Here is a 15,209-nt window from a genome sequence, read left to right as displayed (position 1 = left end):
GTCACCTTCCTCTGCCTGCTCCACGACGACATGCAAGCCATGGTCCTGACCAATGGATCCATCACAGGCCCAATCCACGTCCGGACTGGGGTCAAGCAGGGCTGCATCATCGTGCCAACCCTCTTCTTGATCCTCCTCGCTGCAATGCTCCATCTCACACTCAACACACTCCTCGCTAGAGTGGAACTAAACTGCAGAACCAGTGGGAACACGTTCACCCTTCGTCGTCTCCAGGCCAGATCCAAGACCGTCCCAATCTCTGTCATCGAGCTACAGTTCGCGGACGATGCTTGCGTCTGCGCACATTCAGAGACTGAACTCCAAGTCATAGTCAACATCTTCACTGAGGTGTACGAAAGCATAGGCCTTACACTAAACATCCATAAGACAAAGGTCCTCCACCAACCTGACCCCACCACACAGCACTGCACCACAGTCATCAAGATCCACAGCGCGACCCTGGACAACGTGGACCACTTTCCATACCTCAGGAGCCTATTATCAGCCAGGGCAGACATCGACGACGAGTTTCAACAGCACCTCCAGTGCGCCAGCGCAGCCTTCGACCGCCTGAGGAAGAGAGTGTTCGAAGATCAGGCCCCTAAATCTGGCACCAAGCTCATGGTCTACAGGGCTGTAGTGATACCTGCCCTCCTGTATGGCTCAGAGATGTGGACCATATACAGTCGACACCTCAAATCGCTGGAGAAACACCACCAATGATGTCTCTGCAAGATCCTGCAAATCCCCTGGGAAGACAGATGCACCAACATTCGCGTCCTCGAACAGGCCAACATTCCCAGCATTGAAGCACTGACCACTTGACCAGCTCCGTTGGGCGGGCCACGTTGTTCACATGCTTGACACAAGACTCCCAAAGCAAGTGCTCTACTCAGAACTCCTACACGGCAGGCGAGCTCCAGGTGGGCAGAGGACATGTTTCAAGGACACCCTCAAAACCTCCTTGATAAAATGCAACATCCCCACCGACACCTGGTAGTCCCTTGTCAAAGACCGCCCTAAATGGAGGAAGAGCATCCGGGAGAGCGCTGAGCACCTCGAGTCTCACTGCCGGGAGCATGCAGAAAGCAAGCACGGGCAGCGGAAGGAACCAGTCTTCCCACCCATCCTTTCCTTCAACGACTGTTTGTCCCACCTGTAACAGAGACTGTAATTCCCGTATTGAACTGTTCAGTCACCTAAGAACTCACTTTTAGAATGGAAGCAAGTCTTCCTTGATTTCGAGGGATTGCCTATGATGATGATGATGATTATACACCTCCAGAGAATTCCCTCAACTTCAACGCCAACATGGCTTTATCACTTCATTAGGCATGGTCAATCAGACACTACTGTACATCAAGAAACAGACATTCGTTTTACAGTTGGGAACAAACAAGTTGGGAAACTAAAGGTCACTCTTGTGCAAACCCTTCGTGCCTGTTGTAAGTGTTCTTTTACCGAATCTGGAGTTCCTATAAGGTGATACTCTAGTGGCTACAACATGGAAGGTGGAAGGCTGCTGATTATCCACAGAAGGACTTGGAGGACCCAGCTGCAGATTGCGAAGGCCAGAGCAGTCTGGCCCAGATGGCTGTCCGACACCAACACAGACACTGATTGAGGGCCTGGTGGGGAGCAGATGTATTGGCCTCCTGAGAGAGGACAACATATATGACTCTCTCATGGCACCACTATCACTCGCATGGGCCCCTGGGCCCCATGCACTGTGTGTAGAGATGACCACACACTCTATGTTTGACTGCATTATTTCCTTTGCCTTTGCGATGATCCCACATAAGTTGGAGGTAGATCCCTGCACACTGTTCGACATTATGAGCAGGCTTGTGAGCAGATAGTCCAATGCACTGTGACAATAGTGACACACAGCTGTTCGTCTTCTATAGGCCGATTCCTTGAAGTCCATATCTGTGCCCTTTGCAGCTGGTTCTTGGGCTGTCCTACACCCCACACCCGTACTCCTGTACACTTGTGCTCGGTGAATCTCCCAGCGCAGACTCCTCTAACTGACCCTCTAAACTACCCGGGGTGCCAGTTTCTGAGCTGGTACCTGCAACGGTAAGGTTGAGTAACTGTATGTCTTCAGGAAGTCTGTTTTCTTCTTACTCTGCTGCAGCTGGCCCTATTACTTGTGAGCGGCCTGGAAAAAGGAGAGAGGAACGTGGGTTAGCAGTTAGTGGCAAAGGTTGGCAGAGCCAGATGAGTCGCAGCTCAAAACAGCACCAGTTTATCATGTAGCGTGTGTGAGGAAGAGATTTCAGTGAGAAGAGAAAAGGAGAATAAGGTGACCTACGGAGCATATCCTCTCAGACTGCTGAGAGAGACTGGGGAGAGATTTGTGAGGCACTGATGATCATTACGAGGGAGTCACTGTACATTGGGGAGGTACAAGATGATTGGAAAGGCAAATGTGGTTCCCATTTTCAAAAATAGTGACAAAACATCCAGGCAACTGCAAAGCCATTAGTTTTTCTTCCATTCCATTTGTTAAACTATGTAATTAATTATCAAAAGTAAACCTGTACAAAAATAATCTAGATAACAGTAGTCAGCATTGATTAAGAAAAAGGAAGAAAGAAGAATTAAAATGATTAAATAAATCATTACAAGTCAAGTTAGAAAGGAAAGATACTGCCTGACCAAGATCGTTTACTTCTCTGAGGAAATAACCTAAGTAATCTGTGGTAAACTAAATGACATGGTTTTCCTCAGCTTGCAAAAGGCTTTCAATAAAGTTCTATACAAAAGGTCATGAATTAAACTCAAAGCTGTGGAGTTGGGAGCTGGTGGCGGGGCAGGGGCGTGGGGACGGTGAGATTGGAGGGTGGGGGTAGGGTATGTTCAGGGTAAACCCTGGAAATGAATACGAAACATGGTGAAAGATAGCAAATAGAGTTCTAGTTCGAGGAATTGTGTCAGAGTGGGGGTGCCTCAGGACTTGGTGCTGGAAATTAAAAGTGCTCAACATGTGGAATAAACTTCAAGATGGAATAGTGCAGGCCAGTTCATTTAAGAGACAATTGAATGCTACAATGCAGGGGGCGGGACGGCGGGGGGAGACATTAGGATCTCTCTGTATGGATGAACTAACATGGGCCAATGTGCTTCGTCATCCATAATTATTTTATGATCTTATTCTTTTAGATCTGTGCCCCTCCCTCAAGTGAATATTGCACCTCAAATGGGCTCTGCCTGCATTACTGTTGTACACTAGAGGTGCATAAGAGTTGGATAGAGTGACTTGTAATGATTTATTTATTTTTTTTCTTTCTTCCTTTTACTTCTCTTTGAAGAAGTGTCTTGCTTCACTTGCTAGTTCCCACTGATGATCGTGGAATCAATTTGTGGGAAACCACAGTTGTAAGCCCACATCCGGCCATTCGATGAGGCAGCCTGTTGATATATCAACTGGCTGTGTCACTGTATTGCCTGTATGTCAAAGAGTCTGCAAGGATTAACACATTTTCTTGGAGATGTTTGGATTTCAAAAATCAGTAAATGTTTTGGGTGTGGAGCTTTTCTCTTGAAGCCTTAGTAGGGTATAAAATATGCTATTTAAGAAAAAAGCCATCATCATCATAGGGGGTCCCTCGAACGAGGATGACTTGCTTCCACATGAGTTCACAGATGTTTTAATGAAGGACCCGATGTTCCAGTCCTGAACTCCAATTGAAGGGGTGGAAAATGCCTGTGCATGGATTTTTTTAACGTGTGGTGACCGTTGCACATCAGCCACCACACGGGCTTGACAAAGCTAGGCCTTTATCTAGTGGCAAGGGTTAACCAGGACAGACCTAGTGCGCACACATATCGCAGAGTGGGCTGACCCATGCTGCCCCTGGGGCCTCAGCTCTTCTGGGCCCCATACCCTAATTCGCCACACCTCCGCCACGATCTCTCGGTGCTCCTCCGCCACAAACATTCGCTGCACCTCCGCCACGATCCCTCACCGCTCACCCGCCACAAAAACACTTGCCGCACCTCCGCCACGCTTGTCTCCTGTCACTACTAAGAGAGACAAGCTCTGAAATTGATCCTTGTATTTCACCGGTACGGTGATACGACCTACCATAGGAATTTGCTCTCCTGATATTACATTCTGAAAGGACATATCTGGGAATGGAAAGTGATGACGGATTCCTTTTTTATTTTGTTTTTTGCTCTTTAGAATGATTGAAGAACGTGGAAGGACAGAAAATACCATGGCAGAAAGAAGACAGTTGTTTGCTGAAATGCGTAAGTACTTTACATAATAAGTATTTTGTGGGGAGATTGAGTATTGGTTAGCAATCTATATAAAGGACAGGTTTTTGGGGGGGGAGAAATTGGGTCGTATTCCTATTTATGTGGTCTTAACCACATTTACATTATTCCCATGCAATTTCGTCAGCAATTTAATACTTTCCATGGCTGTCAAAACCTCTGATCCCTTGGCTTTTTTTATTTAGTACATAACTCGAGCATACTTTCCTTTTTTAAACAATTATATTCTTTGGATTTGTTTCTTTTTAGTCAGCTGGATATCTGACGTGTTGAAACTCATCATCATTAAAAGCCATCAATTCAAGATAGTGAGAAATCTAAACTCATATCTAGAGTTTCTGTTGCAATATGAAATGCACACTCTCACCCTTGAGTGAAACATCCCATTTACCCTTTAGTCTTTAGAGCTTAGCTGCAGTTTGGGAGAGTAGGGTACTGCTGGAGCCTAACCAGCTAAAGCTGAAGTAGATCACTGATAAGCTTTTCACTGCAAGTTCAGCTAGGAAAATGTGCTGCTGCGTTTATAAAGCATTAACATTTTGAAGAAGAAACTCCTAAATGGTTTATTATAAATGCTGCAAGATCTGGATCATTAACAGATAATATACATTGTTAAAGCTGTATCTCAACCTTAAAATACAAGAGCAGAGCTTCTGTCACTTATTTTTAATCCCTCCTTTAATTTATGGGATTGCTTTCAATAGCAAGCCACGAGAGCCAACTCATAGTGTAAATGACTGAATACCAATGCCATCAGTGCTGTTGACACCAAAGGTAAATGCCAGCCAGCACTGGCACTTGTCTGTGAGTCTATTGTTTTGATTCTAGCTGCCTTTACAAGCTAACAATGTGCTTTTGACACTGCTATCCTGTTCAGATTAGGGAACAAACTAGGGGACATAGTCTCAGAATAAAGGGCCGCCCATTTAAAACTGAGATGAGGAGGAATTTCTTCTCTGAGAGTTGTAAATCTATGGAAATCTCTGCCCCAGAGAGCTGTGGAGGCTGGGTCATTGAATATATTTAAGGCGGAGATCGACAGATTTTTGAGAGATAAGGGATTAAAGGGTTATGGGGAGCAGGCAGGGAAGTGAAACTGAGTCCATGATCAGATAAGCCATGATCTTATTGAATGACGGAGCAGGCTCGATGGGCCAAATGGCCTAATCCTGCAACTATTTCATATGTTCTTATGTGCTAGATCTTTAAGGAAACTCATCAGCCAGAAGAACAAAGTCATGAATGTGACTTTGCAGAAATTATACATTTACAAATCTTGTCCATGTTTAGTTTCTGAATCCTGCAGTGTTGATGGGTTTACATGTTACGGAACTCATCATCATAGGCAGTCCCTTGGAATCGAGGAAGACTTGCTTCCACTCCTAAAGTGAATTATTTGGTGGCTGAACAGTCCAATACGAGAGCCACAGACTCTCAGAGGTGGGACAGACATTTGTCGAGGGAAGGGGTAGGTGGGACTGGTTTGCCACACCACTCCTTCCGCTGCTTGTGCTTGACCTCTTCACGCTCTCGGCGTTGAGATTTGAAGAGCTCAACGCCCTCCCGGATGCACTTTCTCCACCTAGGGCAGTTTTCGGCCAGGGACTCCCAGGTGTCAGTGGTGATATCGCACTTTATCAGGGAGGCTTTGAGGGTGTCCTTGTAACATTTCCGCCTTTGGCTCGTTTGCATGAAGGAGCTCCGCATAAAGCATTTGCTTAGGGAGTCTCGTGTCTGGCATGCGAACTATGTGGTCTGCCCAACGAAGCTGATCGAGTGTGGCCAGTGCTTCAATGCTGGGGATGTTATAAGGCTGGACGAGGACATTGATGTTGGTGCGCCTGTCCTCCCAGGGGATTTGCAGGATCTTGCGGAGACACTGATGGTGATATATCTCCAGCGACTTGAGCTGTCTTTTGTACATCGTCCATGCCTCTGATCCATACATGGACTACTTCCACTGGAAGAGGGCATAAGATATGTTAAAACAGATTTAGCTACTGAGATTTTATTTTCGAAATTTCTATTCGAATTTCTTCATCTTTACTTCCTTTTATCAGGTTCCCTTCCCTCCCCTCCTCTCCCTATAAGAAAGAACACAGATTCAAAGCAATGAAAGAGAAGCATAATTTACATAATATAACTTATATTAGGTATATACATTGACATATTACAAACATATCTCTTGCATTACTAATATTAATGTGGATTAATACACTGAATACATGAATTTGACTGCATGATGTATTTTCTCAGAGGAAAAATAACCCTTTTCCAATTTTAAAGCAGACTGCTTGGAACTACATTCTATTCAATTTACCTATTTTCTCTTGTCTACTTAGACTTTCCTACAAATAAGTTTACAACTATGTTTAAATCATATCTTTTTACTGATTAATAGAATAAAGTTTTCAGCACTGTCGATGGCATCATTGTACATCATGTTGGCATACAACATAGTGGAAGGACTCAGGTTTACATCCTTGATTCCAAAGGGTAAGTTTCCAGGCCTGAGTATGTCAACATGAAAATGGACCAGCCAGTGGTGGGGCCCATTCCCCAAAAAGGTGGCACAAGAGATTGAAGAGAAGTTTGCCTGGACAGTTCTGAAGTTTTTCCCAGCAGATATTTCCAGAGATACATTGACACGTTTGTTGGATTATCACCAGTCTTCTGTAAAGACCCATTGAATACAATTACAGCATCAAATGAATACCTAGTAAATAGTGTTAGATTTAGAAATAACTGCTACTGTTTTAAAACAAGGTAAAAAAGAGAAATGGACTTAAAGTGTAGCCGAGCTTGGAGGGTGGTCAACAGGATTGGAAAAATAACATAAATGCAGCCAGAATAAAATGATCCAGAAGAGTAAGAAATACATCTGCAATGGAATATGTTAATGATATTTCAAAAATTAAGGAACATAAATTGATACTCCAGGATAAGACACACTATTAAAGTCTTCAATTGAGTCATCATACAGGCAAAGGACAATATTAGGATAGTAATTGAATGACCATTTATTATATGATGAGATATAAAGATAATACTGTTGGCAATTGGGAGGGGGTCAGCAATCGGTGGGGGGTGGGGAATCGGCAGGAGGTGGGTCAACAATCATCAGGGGATCGGGAATCGGGAAGGGGAGAGATAATTGGCGGGGGACAGTGCCTGCAGGATCGGCATGGGATTGGAGATCGACAGGCGATGGAGGGTGATCAGAGGTCGGGGATCCGCAAGCGATGGGGGAGGTCGGGGATCAGTAGGCGATGGGTAGTCGGGGATCGCGGAGGTCGGGGATCAGCAGGCCATGGGGGGTGGTCAGAGATCACGGGGATGGGATTGGGGAGTCAGTCAGGGATCGGGGGATGTGCGGCGGATTGGCAGGGGGACAGAGAAACATGTAAGAAGAATAGAAACGAAGAAATATACAGCGCAGGAGGAGGCCATTTCGGCCCATTGTCTCCGCGCCAGCCACACGGCCCTCAGTCAGCAGCCCTGAAGGGTTACATATAAACCTATGAACAATGAACAATGGCGGAAAGGTAAAGAGCATCTGACCCAACCAGTCCACCCCACACAACTGCGACACCCCTTGCACCGAAACATTCTACACCCGACCCCAACCAGAGCCATGTGATCTCCTGGGAGAGGCAAAAAAACAGATAAAAAACCTTGGGGAATTGGGGAGATCACCCCGGCCGTGTCTGATTTGCTGCAGTACTCACAATCGTATCTGCACGAGCCAACAAGAGGTTAGCCAGTCTAATCCCACTTACCAGCTCTGGGTCCATAACCCTGCAGGTTACGGCACTTCAAATGCTCATCCAAGCACCTTTTAAATGTGCCAAGAGTTTCTGCATCCACCACCCTTCCAGACAGTGAGTTCCAGACCCCCACAACCCTCTGCGTGAAGAAGCCTCCCTTCAAATCCCCTCTAAACCTTCCACCAACCACCTTAGAACCATGCCCTCTTGTAATTCACCCCTCCACTAAGCGAAATAGGCCCTTGCTATCCATTCTATCCAGGCCCCTCAAAATGTTATACACCTCAATGAGGTCTCCTCTCAGCCTCCTCTGCTCCAATGAGAACAAACCCAGCCTATCCAATCTGTCCTCATAGCTAAGATTCTCCATTCCAGGCAGCATCCTAGTAAATCTCCTCTGCACCCTCTCTAGTGCAATCACATCCTTCCGATAATACGGCGACCAGAACTACACACAGTACTCCAGCTGTGGCCTAACCAGAATATTATACAATTTAAGCATAACCTCCCTGCTCTTGTATTCTATGCCTAGGCCAATAAAGACAAGCATTCCATGTGCCTTCTTAACCAGCTTATCCACCTGGCCTCCTACTTTCAGGGAACTGTGGACAAGCACTCCAAGGTCCCTTTGTTCATCTACACTTTTAATTGGCCTACCATTTAATGTGTATACCCTTGCCTTATTAGCCCTCCCCAAGTGCATTACCTCACACTTCTCCGAATTAAATTCCATTTGCCACTGTTTTGCCCACCTGACCACATTGATATCCTCCTGCAGTCAATGACTTTCCTCTTCATTATCAACCACATAGCCAATTTTAGTGTCATCTGCAAACTCCCTATATTCAAATCTAGATCATTGATGTATCCCGCAAAAAGCAAGGGACCCAGTACTGATCCCTGCAGAATCCCACTGGAAACATCCTTTCAGTCACAAAAACATCTATCGACCATTACCCTTTGCTTCCTACCCCTAAGCCAATTTTGGATCCAACTTGCCACCTTGCTCTGGATCCCATGGGCTTTAACCTTCGTGACCAGTCTACCATGTGGGACCTTATCAAAAGCTTTGCTAAAGTCCATATACACAACATCATACACACTATCCTCATCGACCCTCCTGGTTACCTCCTCAAAAAATTCAATCAGGTTACAGGTTAGTCAAACACGATTTTCCCTTAACAAATCCTTGCTGACTGTCCCTAATTAATCCTACCCTTTCTTTAGTTATTCTCTTGCTCTTAATATATTTATAGAACATCTTTGGGTTTTAACATAAGGACATAAGAAATAAGAGCAGGATTAGGCCTCCTGGCCCCTCGAGCTTGTAGTTCCATTTAATAAGATCATGGCTGATCTGATCATGGACTCAGGTCCACTTCCCTGCCCATTCCCCATAACCCTTTATTCCCTTATCGTTCAAAAATCTGTCTATCTCCACCTTAAATATATTCAGTGACCCAGCCTCCACAGCTCTCTGAGGCAGAGAATTCCATAGATTGACAACCCTCTTAGAGAAGAAATTCCTCCTCGTCTCAGTTTTAAATGGACGGCCCCTTATTCTGAGACTATGTCCCCTAGTTTTAGTTTCCCCTATGATTGGAAATATCCACTCTGCATCTTGTCGAGCCCCCTCATTATCTTATATGTTTCAATAAGATCACCTCTCATTCTTCTGAACTCCAATGTGTATAGGTCCAACTTACTCAAACTACCTTCATAAGTCAAACCCCTCATCTCCAGAATCAACCTAGTGAACCTTCTCTGAACAGCCTCCAATGCAAGTATATCCTTCCTTAAATAAAGAGACCAAAACTGTATGCAGTACTCTAGGTGTGGCCTCATCACTACCCTGTACAGTTGTAGCAGGACTTCTCTGCTTTTATACTTAATCCCCCTTGCAATAAAGGCCAACATTCCATTTGCCTTCTGATTACTTACTGTAACTGCATGCTAACTTTTTGTGTTTCATGCACAAGGACCCCCAGGTCCCTCTGTACTGCAGCACTTTGCAATTTTACTCCTTTTAAATTATAATTTACTTATCTATTATTTCTGCCAAAGTGGATAACCTCACATTTTGCCACATTATACTCCATCTGCCAAATTTTTGTCCACTCACTTAACCTATCTATATCCCTTTGCAGAATTTGTGTGCCCTCCTCACAATTTGCTTTCCCACCCATCATTGTATCATGAGCAAACATGGCTACATTACACTCGGTCCTTTCATCCAAATTATTAATATAGATTGTGAATAGTTGAGGACACAAAATTTCCTTAATTTTACTTGCCAAGAATTTTTCATGCTCTCTCTTAATATTCTTAATATTCTTTTTAATTTTATCTCTGAACTTTCTCTATTCCTCCAAAGATTCTACAGTATTTAGCCATTGGTATATGACATAAACTTCTCTTTTTTTCTTTATTCTCCCCTGTAAGTCCTTAGACATCCAGGGGGCTCTAAAAATTTTATTTCCACCCTTTTTCTTTAAGGGCACGTGTTTGGCCTGAGCCCTCCGGATCTCCTCCTTGAATGCCTCCCACTGTCCCAACACTGATTTACCTACAAGTAGCTGTTTCCAGTCAACTGTGGCCAAATCAGTCCTCAACTAAGCAAAGTTAGCTTTTCCCCAATTTGGGACTTTTATTCCTGGTCTATCTTTGTCTTCATCCATAATTAACTTGAATCTGACTGAATTATGGTCACTGGCACTCAAATGCTCTCCCCTTCCACCTGCCCAGTTTCATTCCCCAAAACTAAATCCAGAACCGCCCCCTCCAGTGTTGGGCTTGTTACATACTGATTAAAAAAAGTTCTCTTGCATGCATTTTAAGAATTCCACACCCTCTATACCCTTCACACTATATTTGTCTCAAACAATGGTAGGATAGTTAAAATCCCCTACTATTACTGCCCGATGGTTTTTGGACTTCACAGAAATTTGCCTACCTATTTGCTCCTCTATCTCCCTCCCACTGTTTGGGGGTCTATAATACACGCCCAGCAGTGTATTCGCTCCTTTTTTATGTTTCCATTCGACTCATATGGCCTCATTTGATGATCTCTCCTCACAGCTGTAATAGTTTCTTTAATCAATAGCACGACCCCACTCCCCACCTTTTTATCCCCCTCTGTGTCTTGTCTAAAAATCCTGTAACCAGGAATATTGAGCTGCCAAACTGGCCCCTCTTTCAGCCATGTCTCTGTAATGGCTATAATGTCATACTCCCAAGTGTCTACCTGTGCTCTTAGCTCATCTGCCTTATTCACTATACACCTTGCATTAAAGTATGTACTGTTTAACACAGGAAGACCTCCTTGATTACTACATAGTAACCCTTGTTTCCTCCGTCTTACAGAATTACTTTCTAAATTCTTGCTATCCAATTTCTGCTTTACTTCCTTCCCTATTGAATTTGTTCTCGGGTTCCCATCCCCCTGCCAAGCTAGTTTCACTTGGTAGTCTGTCGTATCCAACAAAGACGTTGATGTGCTAATCATCAATGGCATGTGTCATCAAGTGGCTGTATAGGCCAATTCTGGATACACATAGTCTCTTGCACGTCGGACAAGGGAAGTTCGATGTGCCTGATGCTGACAGTACTGCCACCTGATGTCGTCTATCTCTAGTGTCCCACAGGCGTTGACATCAGCTTTCTTCGAAGGTCTGGTAGGCAGTCCTCGTGAGAGTTTGCCACTGGATTTTATGAGCTGCTGTATTCTCGAGGTCCTTTGGTCGGATGCCACAGTACTGGAGGTTAGCCTTGATGCAATCTTTGTAGCGCTTGCGGGGGTACCCCCTGGTGTCTTCGACCTTCACAGAGCTCACCGTGAAGAAGCTGACGAGGGATCCTTGACTCATCCATGCGGATGACATGTCCAGCCCACCGGAACTGGGCTCGCATGATCATCACCTCGATGCTAGTTGATTGTGCTCTCTCCAGAACCTCAAAGTTTGACACCCGGTCTGGCCAGCGTATGTGGAGTATAGATCTGAGACTGCGCATATGGAAAGCTTCCAACTTTTTGATGTGATGCCTGTAGGGTGTCCAGGTCTCACATCCATAAAGGAGAGATGAGAGAACGACTGCTCTATGCACCAACAGTTTAGTTGACAGTCGGATGTGGTGGTGACTCTCTCTAACAACACTAGAAAAACTCCCCACGAGAATATTGGTCCCGGCATTGTTGAGGTGCAACTCGTCCGGTTTGTACAGGTCCCAACTTCCCCAGAAGTGGTCCCAATGCCTCAGGAATTTAAAGCCCTCCCTCCTGCACCAACTCTCCAGCCACGCATTCATCATCTCTATTCTTATACTCATTAGCACGTGGCACCGGTAGTAACCCGGAGATTACTACCTTTGAGGTCCTACCCTTTAATTTTTCTCCTAGTTCCCTAAATTCTGCCAGCAGGATCTCACCCCTCTTTCTACCTATCTCATTGGGCCCGATATGGACCACGACCTCTAGCTGTTTACCCTTTCCCCCCAGAATGGCCTGCGTCCGCTCTGTGACATCCTTGACCCTGAAACCAGGAAGGCGCCGTACCATCCTCGAGTTACGTCTCCGGCCGCAGAAACGCCTCTCTGTTCCCCTAACTATTGAATCCCCGACCACTGCAGCTCTCTTATTATTTGTCCCTCCCCACTGTGCAGCTGAGCCACCCATGGTGCCTTGGACTTGGCTCTGGCTGCACTCCCCAGAGGCACCATCGCCCTCATCGGTGCTCAGAAGAGAATATCGGTTGGAAAGCGAGATGGGCTCAGTGGGGGACTCCTGTACTACCTGGCTAGCATTCTTACTTCGTCTGATGGTCACCTCCTCTGCCTGCACGCTTTTAAGCTGCGGGGTGACCACCTCCTGAAACGTGCTATACACGTAGCTCTCAGCCTCACATATGCACCTTATTGACTCCAGCCGCTGCTCAAGCTCCGAAACACAGTGCTCGAGTAGTTGAAGTTGGAGACACCTCCTGCATACATGGTTGTCTCGGGTGTGCAAAGCATCCAGGACTTCCCACATGCCGCAGGACATGCACTCCACAGGACTGAGCTGCCCTGCCATCCCTCTAATTAGACTTATCTAATTAAATCTCTAATTAAAAAGAAAAGGAGCGAGAGATACTTACCAATCAAACAGCCAACTACTTTATCTGCCCGGACGAGGGTTGTGAGCTCCTCGCCAGAAGTGAATTCCTCACCTACCTCCGGCCCTCCTGCTCCTCGGACTCCTGGCCTCCGAACTCACCGAACTCTCTGACCTCTCGGACTCACCGCGGTCGGGGCCGCTCGGGTTGGGGCCGCTCGGCGCTCGGGTCTGGGCTGCTCGGACTCACTGAGGTCGGGGCCTCTCGGACTCACTGAGGTCGGGGCCTCTCAGACTCACCGAGGTCGGGGCCTCTCGGACTCACTGAGGTCGGGGCCTCTCAGACTCACCGCGGTCGGGGCTGCTCGGCGCTCGGGTCTGGGCTGCTCGGACTCACTGAGGTCGGGGCCTCTCGGACTCACTGAGGTCGGGGCCTCTCGGACTCACTGAGGTCGGGGCCTCTCGGACTCACTGAGGTCGGGGCCTCTCAGACTCACCGAGGTCGGGGCTGCTCGGGTCGGGGCCGCTCGGCATTTGAATTTTAGTCCAGTCCGACTGGTAGGAAATTAAATTGTCAAAAGGAACAAGAGGATCGGGGGCTTCCACTGGAGGATCATGGCCTGCCTCATCATTGGGGTTGGGGGGGTGATGGGGCAAGCCTGGGAATGCGATTTGAGGCCTCGTTTGGTCTCCGATCGAGCGGGTGGGTATGGTCGTGACCCGAGATCCAAGAGGTACGTATAAAGCCATTTATCTCCTGAATATAATATCTTTCATGTCAATTAATTACTTCTGAAGTGTAACCAATGCTGTTTTGTAGGGAAAAACAATAGACAGCAAGTGAGACAAAAGACAAATTAATTTGTTTTGGTGGTGTAGAAGTATGGAAGTAGTAGAAGCTTCAGGAATTAATGAAAAGCTCTAAGGACCAGTGAATAAAAGATGGACTTGCATTTATATAATACCTAATCACATTTCAGAAATGTCCCATAGTGCTCCATATATATTTAATTACTTTGAAGTGAAGTAACTTGTCAAATGCAGCAGCCAATTTGCACACAGTAAAATCCCACAAACGGTGCTTGGATAAATAAATCAATCTGTTTTTGGTGTTTTTTTTTATTCGTTCATGGGATGTGGGCATCACTGGCAAGGCCAGCATTTATTGCCCATCCCTAATTGTCATTGAGAAGATGGTGGTGAGCCACCTTCTTGAACCACTGCAGTCCGTGTGGTGAAGGTACTCCCACAGTGCTGTTAGGGAGGGAGTTCCAGGATTTTGATCCAGCGACGATGAAGGAATGGCGATATACTTCCAAGTTAGGATGTTGTGTGATTTGGAGGGGAACATGGAGGTGGTGGTGTTCCCATGCCCCTGCTGCCCTTGTCCTAAGTGGTAGAGGTCGCGGGTTTTGGAGGTGCTGTCGAAGAAGCCTTGGCAAGTTGCTGCAATGCATCTTGTAGATGGTACACACTGCAACCACGGTATGCCGGCGATGGAGGGAGTGAATGTTTAAAGTGGTGGATAAGGTGCCAATCAAGCTGGCTTCTTTGTCCCAGTGTCGAGCTTCTTGAGTGTTGTTGGAGCTGCACTCATCCAGGCAAGTGGAGAGTATTCCAGCACACTCCTGACCTGTGCCTTGTAGATGGTGGAAAGGCTTTGGGGAGTCAGGAGGTGAGACACTCTCCACAGATTAGCCTCTGACCTGCTCTTGTTGCCACAGTATTTATGTGGCTGGTCCAGTTAATTTCTGATCAATGGTGAGTGAGAAATGTTGGCTATGACACCAGGAGAACAATGCCATGGGAGGTTTAATGTCCACATAACAGGGTGTCAGTTTTGCAACTCATCGGAAGGATTGTGGAAGTCAGTACTGCAATGCAGTTTTAACCTGCTTTACACACTTAAGTCCCAGTGCTGGACTTGAACTCTCAACCTTTTAATTCAGAGGCAAAAGCCAAACTGATATTCTATACCAGTTAGCTAGTAATCAGCACCACGAAGACATAAAATAAAATGTTATTTTCAAATGGGAAGTTACATAGGAATGTGATACAAACAAAAATAA

The 15,209-nt window shown here is 45.9% G+C and overlaps 1 protein-coding gene across 15 annotated transcripts in view; it reads left to right on the top strand.

The window, feature by feature from the left end:
* dtna (dystrobrevin, alpha) overlaps nucleotides 1–15,209 on the top strand; it is a 709,829-nt gene that overhangs the window by 282,706 nt on the left and 411,914 nt on the right. For 14 of the 15 annotated variants that reach the window (XM_070892657.1, XM_070892659.1, XM_070892642.1 and 11 more), the window contains one exon: nucleotides 4,190–4,257. The exons of the other annotated variant lie outside the window; for it this stretch is intronic. In XM_070892657.1, coding sequence (XP_070748758.1) covers nucleotides 4,191–4,257 — 67 coding nt within the window. In that variant the 5' untranslated portion in view covers nucleotide 4,190. The remainder of the gene's footprint in view (nucleotides 1–4,189; nucleotides 4,258–15,209) is intronic. 15 annotated transcript variants of the gene reach the window in all.

Source organism: Pristiophorus japonicus, chromosome 1 (assembly GCF_044704955.1).
Source record: "Pristiophorus japonicus isolate sPriJap1 chromosome 1, sPriJap1.hap1, whole genome shotgun sequence".
Taxonomy (NCBI): domain Eukaryota; kingdom Metazoa; phylum Chordata; class Chondrichthyes; family Pristiophoridae; genus Pristiophorus; species Pristiophorus japonicus.
Note: the sequence above shows the minus strand (reverse complement) of the source record. Positions and strands in the feature narration are given on the sequence as shown.